The sequence below is a fragment of the Rhinolophus hipposideros genome (assembly GCF_964194185.1).
Source record: "Rhinolophus hipposideros genome assembly, chromosome: 18".
In the NCBI taxonomy this organism is placed as follows: domain Eukaryota; kingdom Metazoa; phylum Chordata; class Mammalia; order Chiroptera; family Rhinolophidae; genus Rhinolophus; species Rhinolophus hipposideros.
The window spans coordinates 2,146,384-2,169,426 of NC_138064.1; the positions used below are offsets into that span (position 1 = coordinate 2,146,384).

The following is a 23,043-nucleotide window of genomic DNA, read 5'->3' on the forward strand; positions in this document are numbered from 1 at the left end:
ATGGAATTGATTTTCATGCAACACTCAGCCTGGAAGATAGTCTTTTATCACCTCGCTTCAGAAAAATGTGTAAAACCACCCGTCAGCCCACCAGGACCTTTACGTAGCCAGCAGGTGTTTAAAAAGAATCATGTCGCTGCTTTTCTGCGGCTGGAAGGATTTATTGAACTGGAACAGAGCTGCAACAGAACGAAATCTTATCCAGTTGGTGCAACTACATGGAAGAATGAAGTTTTCAGCAACTGAAGCCAAAAATGCCTAATAAGAATGTGTATTGTCTCCTTTAATAGCAAGAAATGAGTGACCCAATGTGGTACAGTTCTAGTTGTTGCTAAGCAACAAGGACTCTGTTCTGTTTTGTTTTTTCTGTCCTGGTCTGTTACTGCCTTATACTTCTTTTGGTGGCGAAAAAATACTTGGGAGAAAAACAACAACACACTGTTGACATTTAGAGGGCCATATCAATAACCTTATGCTTAATTAACCAATTCTGAACTATTGGACATAAGAGTTTTGTAGTTCAAGAGAAAACAGTCAGCAGAAACAGTCATCCAATTCTAAAGAGAAAGGCTATGGATATGGATTCACCTGGAAAGATAAGTATCTCTGAACGGTCCATTCTTTCAAGAACAAAGGCTGTTGAGAATATAGATTATCCACACTACTGTTATCTCTTAAGAAAAATGAACATGCCTTTTGTGAAAGGAGTTGAGGACAGACATGATTATGGCAGAATTGAAAAGAAATGCAACCCTACTTTTCTTAAATTTCACCCTTACCCCCCTTCGGTCTTGCCAGACTATCATTTACACTACCCTTATCCCCCACCGTATGGGCCAGATTATCCATTATTTCCACTTCGTGATGATGTACCCTTAGGTGATCCCTGTTCAGGATTTTTGAGTCCCGGTGGTGATGCTGATTTAAAGCCTGGCATTGGCAGAACAATACCAAGCCTGGTGGATTATAGTGACGTGAAACCTCAACATCGAGTTCCTAGGCCAGATACAGGATTTCAAACGACACTAAAAAGGCAAACAAAATTATTAGAAGAACTAAAACAAAACAGGAAATGGAATTCCAGGGCAATACCAGACATTTCAATCAGAGCAAGACTTGGAGGTAAATAAAGTAGCATGGGCTTTATAATATTTAAATATTCAATTGGTTATTTAGGGGTATAGTGTTTAATTTTCATATGCTGATGTCTAGTTTTATTTCCATTTTATGTCTAGTTTCATTCCATGTGATCAGAGTATGTGTTATTTCAGTCCTTTAAAATTTATTGTTTTGTGCCCTATAATATATTCTAGGGATTGTTCCATGTGCATAGGAGGAAAAAATGTGTATTTTACTTGGGTATTCTGTTGGGAGGAGTGGTCTGTATATATTCTTTAGGTCAAATTGCTGTTGTTGAAGTCCTCTATTTTCATACCAATCTTTGTCAGGTTGTTTAATCCATTATTTTAAATAAAGTATTGAAGTCTCCTACTGTAATTATAAATCTGGTTATTCGCTCTTCAGTTTTGTCAGTATTTCCATCATATATTTTGAAGTTCTGATGTTTGATGATTATAAATAAAATAAAACAGAGAACAGAAAAACAGAAAAAAATCAACTAAACCTACAGTTGTTTTTTTTTTAAATATCAAATAAAATTGACCTACCTATAGCCATATTGAGGAAGAAAACTCAGAAAACCACTAACAAAGGGTATTATAATTGTTTAAGAAAACCTATCTCTAACCAATAGAGGACAGAAAACACATGAATAAGAAAACATGATCTACAGAATGACTAGTCTTTGAATATTTTTTCTATAACATGGCTTTTTCTTTCTTTAAAAAGCACCATATTATGGACATTTTTTATAATAAAAATAGGGCCTTTGGGAAAATGATGTTCATGGCAGACCCTTGAAAACTCATACAATTTCATGGTTACATACAAAAATCCACTAACAGTAAAAATGGGATCAAATTTTAAGCATGTTAAATCTCTAATAAGTAAGGAAATATTATACTACAGTGTTTTCCTTGACAAAAGACTTGATATTTGTTCAGTGGCATGGAAATGATGAAGTAATATTGTGATTTATGAAGAAGAGTTATTTAATAGCTGGTCCCAAAAGTGGCCCTCTGCAATTCATCCCTTCTCTGAGTGTGCCTGCCACTCCTCCTACCAAGATATGAGATCTGTTTCCTTCTCATATTGATTCTGGCTTGGACATAGGGCCAGTAAGATATTAGCAAGCATGAAGCAAGTGGAGGCTTAGTAAGGAATGGCACGTTGGGATCGGTTCCCTTGGGATTCTTCCTCTGCAATCTCAGTCACTGTTTGTGAAAGACCCAACCTCGGCCCATAAGAAAAAACAACAACAACACACATGTACTGGTTAGTAGGCCCAGCTGAACTCCCAGCTAATAGTCAACCCTAACTGGGCAGCCATGTGAGTGAGGTCATTTTGGACCTTTTTTCCTATCTAGCTATGCCACATGACATGGAACACCCCAGCTAGATATTGAGTCCTGGGATGATAAGTCGTTGTTTAAGATACTAGGATTGGGTGTTGCTTGTTTTGCAGCAGTAGATACTTAAACAAGATAAAGGCAAGGCCATCCTCACAGTTAGGTGTAAATGTGGTGACCCTGAGTTGTATAGCTGTAATTCATTGTCCTGTTTCCTTTCTTCTACTCTGGCTTAAAATAAAAATTTAAATTTGTTGTTTTCATACATTCCTCTTTTTTTCAAAGCAGATGCTAGAATGTTTTCAGGTCAGATGGATACCACAAAGTGCCATGCTGCTGCTATTGGCATGATACTCTTCTGGAGGCCTTGCTGTGTCACATACAGAATTATTCTTATTCTAAAAACCAGCTGTGTCACATACAGAATTATTCTTACTCTAAAAACCAAGATGAGCACGGGCTTCAGCCCTCGCTCCCTCACTTTTCCTTGACCTCTCACCTCTCTCTGAATTGATTTTTCCTTGCTGCTATAACAAAATGCCACAAACTTAGCAGCTTAAAACATAACCCATTTATTAGCTCACAGTTTTGTGGGTCAGAAGTCTGGGCAGGCTCAACTGTGTTTTTTATTCAGCATCTAACAAGGCCAAAATCAAGGTGTGCGTTTGGCTCTTATCTGGAGGGTCTGCAGAAAAATCTACTTCCGGGCTCATTCAGGTTGTGCAGAATCCAATTCCTTGAATCTGAAGTGCAATTTCCTTGCTCTATGACAGCCATGGAGACTCGACTTCTAAGGATGACCCAGGTTCCTTCTCACATAGCCTCCTTATCTTCAAAGTTACCAATAGTGTACAGAGGCCTTCTCACCCCCTAATCTCTCTGACTTCCTCTTCTAAATCCACAGAGGCTTCTCTACTTCCCCATCCCTCCCTTGGCAGTCCCCTTTGCAGATCCTGTCATGAATTTCTTGGTCAAATATATATTTTTTTATTTATTTATTAGTTTCAGGTGTACAAGACAAGGTAATACTTAGACGTTCATCATTTATATCCCTCACACTGTGAACCCCCCTCCCCCCATCCACTATCCCTCCGACCTCACACTGAAACATCACATTATATATATAAAATTATAGTTGGCATTCATTAATGTTTAGCTTCTGGTGTACAATGCCATGATCAGGTATCCACAGTATCCCTGAGGTGGTCTCCCAAATAGGACGCATGTCCATCGGATACCCAACAAAATCTTTACAACATTATTGAATACCTTCCCCAAATTAATTTTCAAAAAAACCCTGAGGCCATCTTGTGGTTACCAGCTGCTTCCAAATCCCTTCACCTTTCCCCTTATCCCCAACCCCCCCACACACACACACCCATCTAACAACTCTCGGTTTTTTCTTTGTGTCCCCAAAACTGTTTCTGATTAGTTCATTCACATAGTCTTTTCTTTAGATTCCATATATAAGTGAGATCATATGGTACTTGTCTTTCTCTTTCTGACTTATTTCACTTAACATAATGTTCTCTAGATCCATCCATGTTGCTGCAAATGATAAGATTTCTTTCTTCTTTATGGCTGCGTAATACTCCATTGTATAAATGTACCACAGCTTCTTAATCCAGTCATCTACGGATGGGCATTTCGGTTGTTTCCATATCTTGGCTATTGTGTAAAGTGCTGCAATAAACATAGGAGTGCGTACAGATTTTTGAATTGGAGTTTTGGATTTCTCCGGGTAGATGCCTAGGAGTGGAATTACTGGATCATAGGGTAGTTCCATTTTCAGATTCCTGAGATACCTCCGTACTGTTTTCCATAGTGGCTGCACTAATCTGCAATCCCATCTTGGTCAAATATTGACTGAATCACCATCAATGTAATGAAAATGATATTGCTACATTGCTGATACTAATAATGTTACAACCACTAATTGATAATAAATGTCTAATAAACATGTCAGGCACTTAAGCTATATGTCAGAAACTTTACCAAGTTCTTCAAATACTTTAATTGTTGTTTTCACAACTCTGACAACAATCTTTAGAGGGAGGAAAATGAGGCTTGGAGGAGTCAAGTATTCCATGAGGTCACACTGGCACCTGAATCAGAAGCCCTGAGAGCTGCTGGAGTCTGTTATGGAGCTCCACCAGATTGGTATCCACAGTGACCATGGTGCTTCTGTTATCCCAAACCCCTCTCACAATCCATCTCACCCGTGCCTCCATATCTCTGCACTGTCCACCTAACTCCTGAATTTTGCCAATTTATGGGGCAAGGCTAAGAAGTAGAAAATGAAATTAGAAGCCCTCATGGGGTGGGAGAAAGTATCTCTTACGGAAACTACCAGAGGTATGACCATAATCTTCACCTACACAAGTTCCCTGTCCAAATCAGAGGAATTTGCCAAAGTTATACAACTCTGATTAAAGCTTTGCAAGGACAATCTATCTGGAGGTTAAGTCCAAGGCCTTCGTTTTCTGCCTCCAGCTTACCGCTCTTGTTCATTTTCCACCATTTTCTGGTGGCCATTTTACGATGCAGCTATACCCAAATTTGTAATTTCTTATAAAAGTTGTGATGCCCTCACAGGGCAGGGTGCACTGTTTCCCCACCTGGAGTGACTGTCCTGCCTCTCCTTTCACTTTGTTACCGAATCCTACTCAATTGTCAAGATTAGATCAGGTGTTATATTTCGGAAGATGTTCCTAATTTCCCACAATCTCGCCGAACTAGATTTTCCTCCTCTGCACCCCCACAGCACTCAGAGCTCAACTCTTATTACAGTCACTGCATTATATTGAAATTATCTACTTATATGTCTGCCTTGCCTGTTTGTTCATGAACACCTCAAAAACAGGAACCCCATTTTTCATCTTTATATATTCTTCTCCTTCCATTTATGGTGTAGTAAATATTTGTTGAGGTAGCTTTTGTATTTGATAGTCTCCTAGTTCTTCTAATTCATCATTAGATAAATTATCTACATAGTAACCAGACTCCTTTGGTCCCCACCATCCCCAGCATGTCTATACATACAAACACAGATCCATCGTACCCAACAGGTCTCTTCCTATAATGAGTAATAAATAAAAAATAATTCTACCCTATTATGATAATCATGACATGTAAATTCCTGAGCTGTTCTGTTCTCACAGATGAGAAAAATTGTTAGAATTGGACAATTGACACCACACATTTTAGCTTTCTAATAGGAACTTTTTCTTTTGAAAGAAGAACTGTTTGTTGCGTTTCTAACTGACAGCACCTACATTTTTGTGTTCAGGTTGGACAAGCCCAGTGAAAGTTGCTCCTTTACAGTCTCCCCATAAAGGATGCTTGATAAATCACACATACACATTTGATGAGGAAGCAACGTGTACAGTAAGGTTTTCACAACTGGGTGGTATAATACAATGTTTGTAATTAATTTATGTCATTGTGTATTTGATATTTTGAGCCTTGTACAAATAGCTGCCATGTATAAAATATGTCTTACATGCCAGGCACTGTGCAGACTTCACTGTCATCATCATTATGTTGTCATCCCTACAACTATACTCAAGGGGATGACCGAGTAGTAGACGCTGGTGGCGCCCAACCCAGACTCCCATTACTGGCAAGTGCACCCCCTCCGTTAGCAGTGAGTGACAGCCGATATGGCTGACAGCCACCAGCCTGGAGGACCGCACCCTCCCATACTGTCCCCTGGACATTGGTCGATGATCGACTGACTGACTTGAGAGAACCAAAGCCAGTCTCCAGCTGAGACCACATTCTTACCAGCATCTATTCCTTATCCTTTCCTGCTCTTCACCTAGAACAACCCCACAATATATTACTTGACCAAAAATCCTGTTTCAGTCCCTGTTCTGGACAAGATAGTATTTGTTATCCCCATTTTATTTGAGAAAACTGAAGCCCGGTGATGTTAAGTTACTGGCTTTTGACCACATAGATATGAAACCAAAATTTAAACTTAGATACCTTTCTGAATTTAAGGTTTATATTATTAATCATTTTCCTATGTGCATTTTATAGTTTCTAAACCCTAGATATTTAAATTACTTGAAGACATCCCAAAGGATTCACAGATATGAAAAGAGTATTTTTAAACAGCTTCACACACCATAAAATTCACAGTTAAAGTGAATGTGTTTATGGTTTTTAGGATACTCATAATATTATTTATGCCTCCTAGGGTGATGGAGAACCACTTTTACAACCAAACAAGAAGTATAACGCAAAGGACTCATTTTATAAATCCTCTACACAAAAGTAAGCATTTTTCCCAAGGGAATTTTGATTTTCAAATATATTTATTTTATCTTTAATAATACATCCCCTTTGTATGTACATTATCCTGGATCCTATGGGAAATTCAGAGAACATCAGATACAGGTTTTTAGTTACTCATGTTGATTGCTAAAATAAATAGGTCATATATTTGACCCCCTTTATCCTCAATTGACTTTGGGTGGTGAACACACAATACAATACATACAGTGCTTCCCCCAAAATAAGACCTAGCCGGACTATCCCTTTTGCCATATAAAGTTGCCATACAAAGTATCACGGGAGTGATAGCCCATCCCATCCACTTGCTCTGGCCACACCTGAGGGGAGGGGATTATCTATGGTGTGTACACCGGGGGCAGGAATCTCGGGGGACATCTCAGAATTCTGCCTACCACAATGAATGATATTGTGAACTGCACCAATTGAATATGTATTTTTCATAAAATGTCGTCATTAATAATTTCATAGAGCTTACGAACATGTTCCTTGGGACAAGATGCTACCGCCAAAACCCTATCCAGAAGAAACCACCATGGAAAAAGCTGCCGACCTCGTCTCACAGTGTTTTACGTTGAAAAGATATGAAAGGGTCCCGACAATAACTCAGGTCAGAGAACACCCTGGAAAACAACATATTTATTACTGAACTTTAAAACTTTAAGTCACTATAATACTTATTTTGTGCTTAAAAATTATGGAAAGAATGTACGTTTACAGAATTGAAAATACCATAATCATAAAAGTCATCAGTGACCTCAAATACTTTAATATTATCCATATTAAAATTTAAAAACACTATTTAAGACTACCTCTTTCTCAAAGGTCATTTGCACTGACTGTTTATTTTTAAAAATTGTAAACGAAGGAGTAAATAATGAAGACACAGATAACTGATTACTATCCCACCACAGAACCTATGCTGAAACAAGTTTTGAAATTGAATCTAGAACTTAACCTCTGTGCTTTTGGAGACAGAGTGGGAGAATCCATGAATCGCAGAGCTCTTCCTATGTAGAAAACAAAGCATTCCTAGTTGTCCATGGAGAGGCCCAATCTTTTCATCTTTGAACATCAGGAATTTGTCGTCTGGATTACTGTGTCCACGCAATGCAGGGTGCTTTTCCTAAAGTGTACATCTTTCCATGTTCCTCTGCTGATGAAACGCAGCACTTTTTATAAAGCAGAACCTACACCCCCGACTTGCGGCACCCCCAGTTTTCCATCCCTGCCCCGCCCTGTGCCTTCCTACTGCTCTTCCACACACCCCGGCACAGCCCCCACCCCACTGCATCTCAGCACAGTGTGTGCTGGGCTTGTCCCTGGCCCTCAGGCCGGGTCTTTCGCAAATACTGTTGCACTGCCCTCCTTACTGCTTTTTCCAGGTTAAGTCCCAGGAATCCTTCAGCTCTTATCCTAGGTGTCTCTTTGATCCCCCACACTCACTGCCTGTGCTTGCAAAGCTACTCCTACCGATGCCCTCATCCTTTTCTGCCATGTCTCATTTCTTAGAAATCTGATGAGCTCTGGGACTGCTAGTCATAGTGAGCTTTCTTTTAATTTATAAAATCCATAGGACTGAGGAGGAAATCAATTACATTGAAGTACGGTTATAAGCATGGACCCATAGAGGTTCATGAATCACAGTTTAAGAAGCCAACATTGTTTTGAAAACTTCTTTAGCTTTTACAGAGAAAAGTGGTAATAAGAGGAAAAACAGTTTTAATATAGAGTCTCATTATGGGATTTTCACATAGAAATTAAAATCAATTAATGGATAAAAGCATGCCTGGATTCTTATAACTATTTTTTAAGGATCTCTCAACTACCTGAAAGTATTATATCTTGCAAAAATTGGTCCTTTTATTAAATATACTTTGGTGTGAAAAGATACGAGTATCCAGAGTCCTTCCAGGCAAGGTGAGGCTCAAAGCTCTGGACGTGGGCTGGGCTGGAGGGGGGACTAGCCTGGGGCTGCAAAGGGTGGGTGGACATAGATCCAACTGACCACAGCCTCTGGGACGAAAACCAAAATCAGACTTTTTACAAGGGCTGCTTTCTGAAGGAGGTGGGTAGTGAGGCAGATTCCAGCTATGAGAAAGCAAAGTGAGATCCAGGGTCTGAGAGCAGAGCAGAGGCCAAGGGAGCTCCAGAGCGAACCCCAGAGTCACTGTATGTGTTTAGGGAGTGTGTTTCCTGGCCAGCCTGAGGCTTGCCTCTGATGCTGAGAGCACTGTTAAGAGTGCTGGAGCTTGTATACTAGAAATTACAGTAACTTGTTCATTAAATATCTGTCATTCATTTTGATGATTTTAGATGGTTGGTGGACTCTGGGACAGATTTCAAACAAGATCGTTCTTGGCACCGGTCAAACCAATTAATTTGTAAGTTTTATCTCCTAATGTTCCCATCACTAGATTTTCCACTATCACATGCTTATCGTTAATAATCCAATGATTTAGCCCATGGTGGGAGAGAGGGGGCAGGGGGACATCCTCCAAGAGCATCTTGTACATTTAATTTTATATTTACCTAATCCACAGTTAATTGCAAAATAGAGGAAATATTTAGCCTTAGCAACATTAATGAGAGTTTTGGATAAATTTCAGTTAGTGAAAAACAGTATCATAAATAATATTTTCCAAAGCTTTCAAAATTGTACCACTTGAATAAAACCAGTGTAAATTGCGCATTAAAAATAATTGTTTTATTATTAGAAGAAAAAAAGAATACTGAAATGGAAATATGAAAAATTGTAATCAAGTTTAACTGCTGGATCTGGAATTATACATAGTGGTGATACTCAGAAAAACATTGGGTCTTGTCAGCAAACTTAGATTTCATTGAGCTATATTCTAAAAATAATGTGTAAAATTTTTGACAATGATTATTTAAAAGATGGTTTTGCCAAATGTATAAAACACCCCAATATAAACAATAGATTCCAATATATAAATTGAATGGTAATAAGTTTAATAAAATATTAAAACACTCAAAAATGTAAGATCCTTGTAAATACAAGTGAAATTGTTGATAATCCCATTCAAATATCTTTTAAGAGAATAAAGATATAAATTATTGATACTCTTAATATTATGTGAGTGCTAATGCATAACTTTATTAGCTTCTTTTTGTTTAAATATCATCTGGTAACATAGCAAATAGCTCACCCAGGTGATAAAGTTTTTTTCCAGTTTGTATGGACCCGTTGCGTTTATTTTTTAGTGGTAAGTCATCTGATGAATGAAAAGCTAAATGTCTAAGTGAGTACAGCCAACAACCACTTCTCAGAACTCCTGAGCATACCGCTCACCAAGGAGCCTCCCTCTATGCAAATGTTCCTCCCAGGAGCCCACACAAAAATTTATATGCAACTGTTTCTATCAGCTTTATTCATAATCTCCAAAACCAGGGAACAACCAAGATGTCTTTCAACCCGTGAATGGAAAAGCATGCCCTGGATAAACATACCAGAGTACACCCGTGCAATGGACATAGCTCAGCAATGAGAAAGAACAAATGCAACACACAACGTGGGGATTCTTAAATGGATTTTGCTCAGTGAAAGCAGTCAGACCCAAAAGGTCACATATTGTATGATTCCATTGTATGATATTCTGGAAAAGGCAAAACTACACGGGTGGGAATACACCAGTGGCTGCCAGGCGTTGGGGCAGAAGGAAGGGCTTGAATACAAAGAGCCTATAAGGGGACATAGACTCATACTGCTGTGTATGAGTCTATGGTGTGGCCATAGGACCCCGCATTTGTCAAACCCATAGCACTGTACACCATGAAGAGGAAACTTGACTGAATGCAACGTGAAAAATAAATAAACAAATGAATATCAGCATGTCGGGGGAATCCAGGATGAAATGCCGATTGTCACAATGAGTCTGTGTTACAAATAAAGGACATAACTACCCTTTAGTGGATAGGGGAAAAGGAGTGGTCCTAAATAAATTTGGAAATGGTATTTTGACTGAATACTGTAATGCTAAAGACAAAAAGAACTGTATATAAATCCGCATCATACTCTAGATGGTAAATGTGTTCCTCACAGGAAAATGGTTTGGCAATTCTAAAAGTTATTTCATACTAGGTTTGAACAAAAAAGTGAGTATTTGGTAGGTAATGGGAGGCAGGTTTCACGGGTCAGAGAAAGAAATAACAAATGAGTAAGGCCAAAAATGAACCCCGGGGTGCTGTATTACATAAGGAGCTAGCCTCTGAACTCGTGTTCAGTAGATAGGTACTGACGGTACAGATAGGTACTGATAGGTACAGAGCAGGTACAAACGTGTCTATAGATATACACAGGTGTGTACGTCCATGTCCATCCACTGAGAAGCCCAGGAGAGGGCCAGCCCAGCAGCCACAAGCACATCTGGCACCCAGATGTTGATTTTTTCTCCAGGATAAGAAATTTTGAGATCCTTGGAGAAATGGCTGATTCTAGAGCTGGAGCAGGGAAAACACAAAATAAACCTGGAGCGCCTGGGACTGCTGTCATCGCTGGGATCTCGGGGAAGCCACTGAAGCCTGCAGCACTGCGACTTCCTCTGCGTCTTGGACAGGTCGTCTGGATGCCTGCAAGACCCGCTCAAGTGCGGAAAGTCTAGGAAAACGGGCCCATCAGCTTCGCTGCCTATGGCACGTCTAATCTCTGAGGAAGCAAAAGAACAATCCGCTAGGAGAGGTTTGAGGCAGCGCTGAAAGCATGACAGTCAACAGACAACGCGTCCGTGCGAGTTTGGGGGCGTTTGTTCTCACTTAAAACTACCTCTTGAAATCCTTTCTGTTTAAAACTCCAAACTTTTGGAGGCCAATTCCTATGAGATGTCTCTGAAGATTTTGCTGTTGTTATTTTAATAAGAGGAATACTGTAATGATGTGATGTTTATTTAGTTGATGTGAATAACTCAATTGCCCCGATTTTTTTTCTTTTTCTCAGTGTGAGTCCAAGTTCTCGAAGCAAATACGTTCCTCGCTACACGTACGTAATGTTTTTTAATGTTTTAGAAATTACTAGATTTACACCTAAATTGTAGTTACTTTCAACTCACTCCTGTTTGTAATTCACTTTTTACTACAATTGATGCTTTCTGACAGATTTCTAAAGTTTTCCTAGCACAGTACCCGTGTGACGTGAGGATATTCATCAAAGATTTGTTAAAGATTTTAATAAAAGACAGGGGCGTGGTATTTTTATGTTTTCCCAAACTGGTTATTCTATGAAATAAAATACCTTGCATGCTAATATTAGGTTGGTGCAAAAGTAATTGCGGTTTAAAAGTAATTGCAAAAACCACAATTACTTTTGCACCAACCTAATAGGATAGGGTGTTGTCCACGAGAAAGACTTATCTGTGCTGCGGGAAATACGATGCACTCACCAACGCTGACGTGCCAGAAATGTAGCCTCCCGGGTGTGTCAACTTCAGTGTGGCTTTCCGTGGGGGGCAAAGGAGCGTGGCGTCCACCACTAAGGAGTCTATTCTGCTTTAGACGGAGGAAGAAACTTGTGTGCCGGTCCGTCAGGCAGTGATCACAGCCTGAATCCCACACTCTGGGTGGCTCAGACACGACAGACGTTTGCTTCTCACAGTTCTGGAGTCTGGGCACCAGCGTGCTCGGGGAAGGGCCCTCCGCTGTCACAGGTTTCTCACTGTATCTTGACATGGCGGAAGGGGTGAGGGAGCCCTGGGGACCCTTCTGTAAGGGCTCTAATCCCATGAATGATGGCTGCTCCCTCACGACCTCCACACCTCCCACCACCTCACACCATCTCCTTGGGCATTAGAACTTCAACATAGGAATTTCGGGGGATCACAACACTAGGATCATAGCCCCCTGGAACAAAGGAAATCAAGACAATGGAGCGGCTCAGGCCGTTTCGTCTTTGTCCCACCCCCATGACTGCTGCCTCTTCTGATGTATGACAGAGTTGACTAGTCTTTTTACCAATGGCCACAGAAGCAACCCCAAGGACACTCTGACTGACACACAGACTACGCTTTCTCTCAGGCCCCTGAGGCACGTTGCTGCCCAGCAACAACCAGAGAAACAACCAGGATCCCGGGCATCTGCCCAGGTTTCCACAGGAGATCGGCTGTCTCGGGCACATACCAGCCTGTGCCTTGCCCCAGGCCACCCTCCAGCAGCCAGTGAACCCGTTGTCCCAGAGCTGCAGAGTCAGCCTGTTCCTTTGCTCAAAAGCACAAAACAGCTGTTACTCTCACTCTGGCCCAAACTGAAGATCACAAGAGCCTAGCAACTCCTATTCTGGAAAAGAGAAAGTCTCTTTTTTTTCTTCTTTCTTTTAAGGCAAATTGTTCCATCATCATGCTGCCCCCTCCTTTTATTTTTTGCATTTTCTGTTTTTGATCTATTTTGGCAAATGGAATTTCTTTTGGAAGTCAGGACATTGTTTACCTAGTTCTTCTCTGTTTCTTATAAGGAGACATATGTTTTCTTTTCTTTTCGCCCTGACAGTGGTTATGTGCAGTCCACAGATGCTGAAGACATTGACAATCCTTTTGGGGACCTCACATCTCTGGCCAAACCTCGGAACTCTACAATTCTTCACACAAACGCAAGCCGGTGAGTTCCTCTCATAGTTACCCCCCCTCCCTTTATCATTAAGGATGAAACATGGTGATGGGCTTTGTTATTAATTAAGGAACTAACAATGGCCTGCTATTGAACCTAGCTTAAGAAGGAAGATACCTGTTTCTTGAAATAACTGTAGATTGTCACAAAGGACATTACAGTTTTGGGCACTGACTACCTTGGGTGCCTTGATATGGACACGTATTTACTTTTACCAGTGGGGATACTGAGGCTTGGAAACACCTTCCTAGGACTCATAGGACACCCGCTGTCAGGTGAAGTCCTGTGCTCTTTCCAGTATGCCACTGAGACACTAACCGTCGTGGATATGGGACCATCGGTTTCTGTAACAATTGACGAACATGCAGAAGATTTCATGCAAAGCTATAGTGTGAATCACAGTGGTATTTTAAATGTTAACTGTTTTCTGTTTAAAAAAATAAAATTACTTGTGCCCATGAGAGAAACAACCGTGTTTCCCCAAAAATAAGACCTAGCCGGACCATCAGCTCAAAAATATTAATTTTTGTTCCAAAAGATGCACTAGAGCTGATGGTCCGGCTAGGTCTTACTTTGGGGGAAACCCAGTAATTCTAAACATTTTAAAAGAAGGACATGGGGATAAACCGATTTAAAAATATTTTATAGGAGTAAAATTTTAATAATGCTTCTGCTTTGAAATGCGCATTTGAATTTTGAAATGTTTTATGAAAGATTCCTGCTAACAAATTGAAACATTCTTTTGGGTCATCCTCCAAAGACAGTGAAGAGCAGTCTGGCAGCATTTTTTAAATTTGATCTGAAATTTACCATTTAACTTGAACCAATTCGGAAACACACCGTTCTGCTTCATTTTGCTGTTAATGTCTGTTTTTAAGGACGTGTGATTATGAGTGGATCATGCAAAAGACCGAAGACATTAACTGTACTTGTGCCTCACGGCCACTAGAGGGCAGCCAGGTCGTGATTAGGTTTCCATTTTTAACATAATCTTACCATTTTAACACAAAGAAATGCTTTCCAATGTATTATGAACTATGGGTAGACACAAAAGTATGTACTGTCATATGTAACACATAAAGTAAAATAAAGAATAAATGCCTGTGTATCCCCACCTAGCTAAAGAAATAGTCTTTTACTGATCCCTTTAAGCTACCGGCGTGCTCCTCCCAAGCTCATCGCCTGGGTCCCCTGCCCCAAACCAGAGGTCATCGCTCTCAGACTGTGCTTACTTTTGGCTTGCTGTGCTTTATACTTTTACCACGTATATGTGAATCTCTGTGCAAAATATTATGCTGCTTCTCTAATACCACGTTGAGCTAAAAAGCAGTACAATGTGATGTCATTTGCGTGAAGTCCAAAAGCCAGAAACAAGTAAACTTACTTTGTGCCAAGAAAGGAATAGGGTGCCATCCTATTAAAAAACAAATAGGACTCTATCTTCTCATCTTAACTTCTTTACAGAGAAATACCTTCATGATATTATCTTCAGGGTTCTCATAATTCATGACACGGGGTCCTGGCTGGGGGGTGCCTGGCCCTGCCGCTCCCCGCCCTTCAACAGAAGCCCATTTCCGAGTCCGGGTCACTGACTTGAGTGCGGGTGGTTCCACGGAAGGAATCATCAATTTCCCTAAAAGGTGACTCTTTTTCCAATTTTCCTCATTGATTTTGTTTTTTGGTCACCAAGTCATCTGACATGCTCAATGTTTTTTAAACTGTTGGTGATTGTACTAATAGTTTAAAAGATAGTTTTCAAGAAATTATTGTAGAACTGAATCTGATCATTATAGAAAATAGTACATAAAAATTAATAATAAAATTATAACCACACTCACACAAAAACATAACCATTATTAAGATTTTGGTATGTTCTCATCTGTCATATGCATTTTTAGTGTTGCTTTTGTATATGTACATAGCTGGGATCATCCCACATGTAAACGTTTTACCATCTTGATATTACATCACCGGGGAATGTTATTAAGAACTCATCATAATTTTTATTTGTGTAGGTGTACTGTCATTTAGGTTACATATACAATTCTTTCCCTTTATTTGTTATGATAAATATTGTCATCAAACACTTTTTATATGAATCTTTTTCATGATTTGGAATATTAGGGGAGACTCCTTGAAATGGATTATGGAGTCAAAGTGCATAAATGTTCTGAAGCTACTGCTGAATCATTTTCTGAAAACATTGCATAAATTTACAGTAAAACCAGTGTTTGTGCTGTTTACGGTCACCTTCAAAGCTCACATTTGAAGCTCACAAGGCACCTTCTTTTTCTTTCAAGTGTTTCCATGGTAAAAATACTTCAAATATTTTTAAAGTGTAAGAACTAAAATACATCTTTTATTTTCAATTCAATATTTTTGATATATTTCCAATCTAAAATTTCCCTCCAAGCATTCACAAGTGTCTGTAATGTAGAGCTTCGTCCAAGCACATGGCTGTGTGTGCGTACCTATTCGTACGTGGGGTGTAAGGCTGAACGAAGCAATGGAAATGTTCCCTCACATTGTGCAGGGTTATGAAAATCTTCCTAATGGCTGCATGATGCTCACCACAAGGCCATGTTATAATTTACATGGAGCAAGTCCTGATTAAACATTTTTCCTGTGAAAAAGTAATAAACGGAGCCACTTTAAGTGGAGTCAGAGCTGCCGCCCAGAGGAACTGTCTTGCGTGTCTTATGCCTCAAAAAAGTTCGGAATGTTAAAACGGCGAAGTAACCTCTAGACTGGGGCCTAAAGCAACATTGTAGCCCAAAGAAGTATTTACAAAGATAGAAGAAAGCAGATATTACAACGACTGACTGATGACTACCGGAGTGAAAATTAAAAACAGTTTAGAATCGGTGTCACTGTCACATTATCTGCACCAAGAGCAGAGTCTTCCTCCTGTGGTTGTCACTGTCCGCCTCCCCTGTCTCAGAAATACCCGTGGCCTTTGTTCCTCATGGGAGCACTATTCGGGCTTCCACCTGAATCAGTACGTCCTCAGTAGCTATTCTTACAGATATCAATAAATGCTTGTCGCCTGTCACTTTGAAAGGCCCTTTGTTTTTAGGTTAACATTTTTGTAAACAATACAGGAATAAACAACTGCTACACATAACTTTGCACAGTTTTGCATTCATTTCTGTAGAACAAATCTCTAAGCACAGAATTGTTGCATGAGTTTTTTCATTACAATTTAAATATTTTCTACTTTGGTAGGTGTGCCCAGCTATTAAAAACCATTTAAAATTAAGGAGCTCAAAATATGACTGCAGTTTCCGGTGAAGTTTCTGACATCTAAGTTCAGACTTGTTTGGGAAACAGGAGAATTGGTTTAGGGTTCAGGAAATCTTGGAGCTCAGGATAAACAGCTTTTCTGTCCCTTCAATAAACGTGTCCCATTGACAGATCAGGGTACTTACTGTTCAGGATTTTTTGAAAATGATACAAAGTCACCCTCACTTACAATCTGTAACAAGCAAAAAATGTAAGACTAGCAGAAGGACCCCCTCCCTCCAAATCTGATTGTGTCCTTCTCTTGAACACAGGAGTTACACTCTTTGCAACGCTTAGCCTAATGAACAGGCTGAAGAGAAGTGTGTTTGCTTTCAGTAACTGTTGTGCAGTTCCACGGAGTTTCAAACTGCTGGGAATTAGTGAGTCACGGGCATGAAGCACCCTCCAGGCTCAATGGGTAATAGCAGAGCTGAGCAAATTCCGGCTCCAAAAGCGTGTCACCCTGCCCTTTCCCAAACAAATGGAGGGAGCTGCTGGAAATGCGTTTCTTTTGCGCCGAACTAAATGCTGGAGCCACGTGGGATCTTCTGAACATGCGTCTCACCCGGTCTGGCCCCTTGTTTTACCAACAAGGACACTGGGGTTCGGAGACAAGAGCGGCTGTGCCCAGGTGACAGAGCAGGTGGAGTGATGCTGGCCGCACGCAAACCCACGCCTTGGGCCCCGCACCTGGTGCTTCCCAGACACCACTTGCCCGTTTTTCCAAACCCACCGGGAACCTCCTGTGCCTGTTCCACTAGGTTACAGTGTTTTATTTCAGGGCTTCACATGGTTCCATGTTTATTTGCTTTCCCTCAGTCATGTCTGTGATGGAGCATTTGCAAATACTGAGGAATTGTCTACATGGACCCCAGGCAGATGCTGACCAAGATCCAAAATGGAAGAAGGGGGCCTCCCAGAGGTCCGTGTGATGTGTTACACCTTTAAAAGAAGGTTAAAGGATGAGGCTGTGAACAGAAGTTCCTTACATGAGCCCAACACTTCTGCTTTCTCGGAGAACTCGCACATCTGCTTCATGTTTTTCAAAATAGTGTGTTGGGGCCGGAACAGGCTGTATTCCCATTTTATAGATGAGGCAGCCGAGGCCGGAGTAAATGAGGTAAGGACCCCAGATCACTCAGTTCATGAACAGACTCCTAGTCCACCTGGCAAACTATGCCCTAAACCCACATGGACTTGCCCGTGACCTCTGGAGAACAGGGAGTGGTCCCTGCCTCTAATACGGAGCCGTTGGGTTATTTCTATGCCCTTCCAAATGCAAGAGATGAAGAGTCTAAGAACAGAGGAAGAAAAAATAGATCTGCTCCACAATGAGAATCATAAGAATAAAATCGTAATTCCTGCACAGACCTCGGGGCCACAATGCCTTATTACTTCAGAGAAACACAGTCCAATGACCAAAATGATTCTGGCCTTCTGGGACTTCTCACCCAATAATAGAAGCCGACAAATCAAAGCTCACACGGCCCTCCTTCCTCGTCCCCTCGAGCTGGGCCCCACCTGCGGCGTCCCAGCAGCTCCCCCCGCCCAGCTCCGTCCATCGGCTGGAAGCCCAGCCTGGACCTCTCTGCTTCGCATCCCCTCCCACATTCTGCCCTCTTCCCCAAGCTGCACTGCCCAGCACTGTACCCAGGGAGAGTCACCCCGACGCTCTTTCTGTGTCTCTCACATGTCCCCGTCCTTACTTTGCACTAGTGGTCTTTGCCCGATGTGGGTTCTTTAAACCTCTAGATGTACGTTTAGACATTTTACTCATTAATGTAAATGCAGCCAGGAGCACGGCCTGCTGGATTTCTGTCTCGATCTGGACCTGACACAGAATAGCTCTCAATAAAAGATAGTAGAATTGACTTGAACTTGCATTCACGGCCTGAAAACATGCTGTCCATGCCGAGCTAGCAGAGCCGTGCTGACCAGGCTGGGGGTCCCGGCAGGGAGCCACAGGGGGCCGTCCCCAGCGAGGTGGGCTCTGTCTGTCCAGGCCTGGTTTGGAATAATTTCTGCCACTTGGCAGCTAAGTTAGCTCTGAGCACATTGCTTAGACTTTGTCTAAAGCCTCAGGTCCGGCATCTATAAAATGGGCATGATACCAGGACTACACCGACACAGGGTCTTGTGAGAAATCAGTCAGCTCATGGAAGCATTTCAATGGGCACCACCGCGTAAGTGTCAGTGCCTGGGGTCCAGCACACACCCGTCTGTGTGAGTCACGTCTGCAGTACAGACAGAGACGTTCTGTGCACACGAAATCCTAGTCCACGTAAACTCTACCGGCATTTTACATGGAACAGGGTTTTCTGTGTTCTTTACTTTCGATTTAGCTGTTAATTACACACCATCTGTGCTCCCTTTTCTAACTGATTTACTAAACTTTCTTATAGTTTGAAGTTACTTAATTTCTATTTTGTTATGCATTGTTGAGCAAAACCAATTAGTTGTAAACTCAGGCAATAATTTATTCAAATTTTCCTAGCAGTGAACAAACTTCAGGCTTATTTTGGGACCTGGGATACAAGAGTTGTTGAAAGGACTAGGAGACGCACAGCAAAGACAAAAATTGAGACTTCTTTTAGCTTTAAATGGGCCCCTGCTTCTCTCACTTTCTTTAAATTGGGGTGTGGGGGTGGGAATCTGAACATGCAACTCATCTGGAAATCCATTTTGAAGCCTACACATTTCAGTATCTTTAATAAGTTTGTTTCTTCCACCTGAAAAACAATGTTGCCTATCAGCTGCCAGTCTGTAGTGTCCCTACAGACTGTCCTCTTGTTGATATAAGGTTACGATGTTGCCCTTAAGATGGAAGAAAGAAGTCCCCTTGTGATGTCCTGCCAACGGGTTAAATGGTTAGACTTAGAAGCAGTATGGGTGACACGTTTCATTTTCAAGAAATGGGCAGTTGATCGTGTAACCAATTTCATTTCCAGGCTGAAGCAGCTTGTCTCTAGTTCAGTCTAATGGTTCATGGTTTGTTATTAGATATGCCGTCATCATAATGGCGTATATAAAACCATTTGACATCAGTTGCCTGTGAGACACCAGGCACGTATAGCTGTGTGACGTTTTGTACCAAGACCTTCTCGTGATGGACAAGTAGTTTGCTGCCATTTGACTTCTTAGCTGCCCTAATGGAAGGGGGTGACTTCAGAGGCATTTTAACTGTGCAGGTGTTCCAGGGCCAGTGGAAAACACCTCCCACACAGAGGAAGGGGATTTCCTTTGTACCATGCCTGCAGGCCTAAATGAATGTTTGGGGGAGAGATATACACAATAATTTTGCCCCGTTTTTTGTGACTTCTCTGACACACTGCTGCACTTCTTCAAGAAAATTCCAAGAAACCCTGAAGGGCACTGCCTCAGATTGGGCAGCCCTGATCCCTCACCCAGGCCTCTCTAGCAAACCTGAAAACAGAGCTCTCAAACAAAGAATTCCAAACTCCGGCGCACACTAGAATTATCCAGAGAGCTTTTGAAAACCCCGTTTCCCAGCTCACACGCCGAACCAATTAAATCAGAATGGCTGGGGGTGGGAGTCAGGCCTTTTAAAATTCCCCACGGGATTTCAGTGTGCAGCAAAGTTTGGAAACCGCTCTTTTAACATCTTGACAGCTGCCTGTGCTGGATAAACTTCACACTCTCCACCTACTGGGTTCCTATTTTGTAAATTTCTGATTGCTTTAAAATCTTGTGTTTCCACTTAAATTAGTCGCGCACCTAACTGCGATCACCCCAGAGCACCCCAGAGGGTGGCGGTGCAATGCAGGTGGCTGAGCCGAGACCCACCGGCTTCCCCACCTGACAGAGGGCTCACACTTGGTCCGGGAGCTGGGTCGGGCGTGGGCGGGCGGCGCGGTGCTGGGTTTGGTGGGCTCCCCTGCCCTTCAGCCGCCTTAGATCCCAGCCCCACGAGAGCCATTCACTTGTGCTGTTTCCCCTGCCGCCCCGGCTGTATTCTCCCTTCACTTTGTTAACATCAGCTGTCCCCGATTTTGTCGTGACCCGTAGTCATAGCCCGACACACTGGGAAGGAGCATGAGGCTTCTTCCTGCACCTCCTGCCTGGTACCTGGGTTTTTCTCTAACGTTCACACACCAACAGCCCGATTTCCAGACCTCACATAGGACGTAGTCGATGTGTAGAAAGATCCCACGGGTTGCAGTAGGAGCTGCTCACTACTGGTGTTTCCACCAGACACTTTCCCAAGTAGAACCTCACCACACTTGTCCACGTCCTGGAGGTTGTCCACCCCCTTTTGTAGCGGAGTCACTGTGACATCCAAGGGAATATGTCAACTGTCCATATCTGAGAGCTGATGGGCGGAGTCGTGAGGTGTGAAATTGAGCCCTCACCCTGAGCACACACCGGGTTCCCCTGTCCTTCTCCCCTGTCACCTGCCTGTCACTTGACACCTGTCGTGCAGGGTGTCAGGCGGGGTCTCTGCTCCCGCTCCCCACACAAGAACTCAGGACACGGTGAGGCCAAAAAGGAACACCCATGGAGCCATAGGTAGGGGAGTCATATCACTATATTCTCACCGGCGGCATCCGCCTCTCTGCAATCCGCTCTTGCTAGCCCCCATTCTTTTCTGCTAGCGTAGCCACAGCAGTTATATTAGTGGCCAATGGCTCACGGGTTACAGCTGACGGCCAACTAGCCACAGCTGATGGCCATCTGATCACAGTTGATGGCCATTTACTACCCGAGCCAGCACCTTTCTATGTGAGGCCGAGAGCCTGAAACTGCTTTCTGGGGCTTTGTCCCCACAACACCATAAGGAGCAGCTTTCCAGAAGCTCCTTATGTCGAAATGTACGCCTCCTGTAAAGGGTTCCTGGAGCTTTTTTCTGTCCTCAGCTTGTCAGACGTGGGGAAGAGCGTGGATGCCACCAGGAGACTCACAGAGGAGCCATTCCTGAGTCTTTCACAGATGTGGTGGCCCTGCAGTCTGCTGTCTTTGCATCAGTGGAGGACAAGGAGCCCCGCCAGCGGGTGTTGTGCCCTCAGGGATGGCAAACAGCAGCCCCCAGCCAGTGGCAGTGCAGCCTGATGCCGCCCTTTCCTTGCTGCCTGCATGTTCACGCTGGCGGTGCCCCCCCTTCTCCCACCAAAGCAGGCCTCATGGATGGAGGCTGTAGCGGAAACGATGCTAAGAGCTGAGTTCCAGAAATGATGTGTTATCTGAGTGAGCCTTGTGACCCGCATGTTGTGTGTTCTTGCTCTTTGAAATACAGTTTAAATCTTGTGTTTCCCCAGTGCTGAGGTTAAGGCCACAGGTCTTAAGCAGCAGTTGGGGCCTGGGCCTGGGGTCCTGCCTCTGTCACACACTGTAAATGTGGCAGAGACAATCCTCTGAACTACCTATGAAATCGTTTCTCCTGGATATCTGTCTGCAGACTCGCTATCTGTACCCCAAAACCCTCCCATACGTTCTGTGTTTTTCTCTTCTTCCCTCTCTGGCTGGTGGGAAGAGAAGCAGAGGGGTACGTGGAATAGAACATACTTAAATCTGTACAATTTCAGGAAATTACATTAAATCAATACATTAATGGTGACAAAAAAGAAACATTATTTAAAAACACACTTGTAAATTACGAATAGAATTACCATATGACCCAGCAATCGCTCTCCTGGGTATCTACCCCAAAAATATAAAAGCATTTCTCTATAGAGACACGTGTACTCCAATGTTCATTGCAGCTTTGTTTACGGTGGCCAAGACATGGAAACAACCAAAATGTCCTTCGATAGATGAATGGATAAAGAAGTTGTGGTACATATACACAATGGAATACTATTCGGCGGCAAGAAAAGATGATATAGGAGCATTTGTGATAACATGGATGGATCTTGAGAGTATAATGCTAAGTGAAATATTTCAGACAGAAAAAGCAGAGAACCCTATGATTTCACTGATATGTGGTATATAAACCAAAAAGAACAAGACAAACAAATGAGAAACAAAAACTCATAGACACAGACAATAATTTAGTGGTTACCAGAGGGTAAGAGGGTGGGGGGTGGGTGATGAGGGTAAAGGGGATCAAATATATGGTGCTGCAAGGAGAACTGACTCTGGGTGGTGAACACACAATGGGATTTATAGATGATGTAATACAGAATTGTACACCTGAAATCTATGTAAATTTACTAACAATTGTCACCCCAATAAATTTAATTTAAAAAAAAACACACACACTTGTGTGCCCACTCTGCTGTTTTGTAAAGAACACATCTGCTTTCGTTAGGGAACAGGCTCAGCATTGAATCACGTACATAAAATCTGAGGGAATTCAAATAATAAGAAAACATGGACCCGAAATCAGTTTCTTCAGTCCCGGAGGAGAGCTGTTATCTACATACAT

The 23,043-nt window shown here is 42.1% G+C and overlaps 1 protein-coding gene across 1 annotated transcript in view; it reads left to right on the plus strand.

The window, feature by feature from the left end:
* Nucleotides 1-572: 572 nt before the first annotated feature.
* The window catches only part of SPMIP7 (sperm microtubule inner protein 7), a gene marked incomplete at its 5' end in the record, with an annotated part of 28,216 nt that continues 5,745 nt past the window's right edge, over nt 573-23,043 (plus strand). Inside the window, 7 exons of the mRNA XM_081079480.1 lie at nt 573-1,122; nt 5,758-5,855; nt 6,673-6,749; nt 7,239-7,377; nt 9,084-9,151; nt 11,722-11,763; nt 13,263-13,370. Coding sequence (XP_080935606.1) covers nt 573-1,122; nt 5,758-5,855; nt 6,673-6,749; nt 7,239-7,377; nt 9,084-9,151; nt 11,722-11,763; nt 13,263-13,370 — 1,082 coding nt within the window. The remainder of the gene's footprint in view (nt 1,123-5,757; nt 5,856-6,672; nt 6,750-7,238; nt 7,378-9,083; nt 9,152-11,721; nt 11,764-13,262; nt 13,371-23,043) is intronic.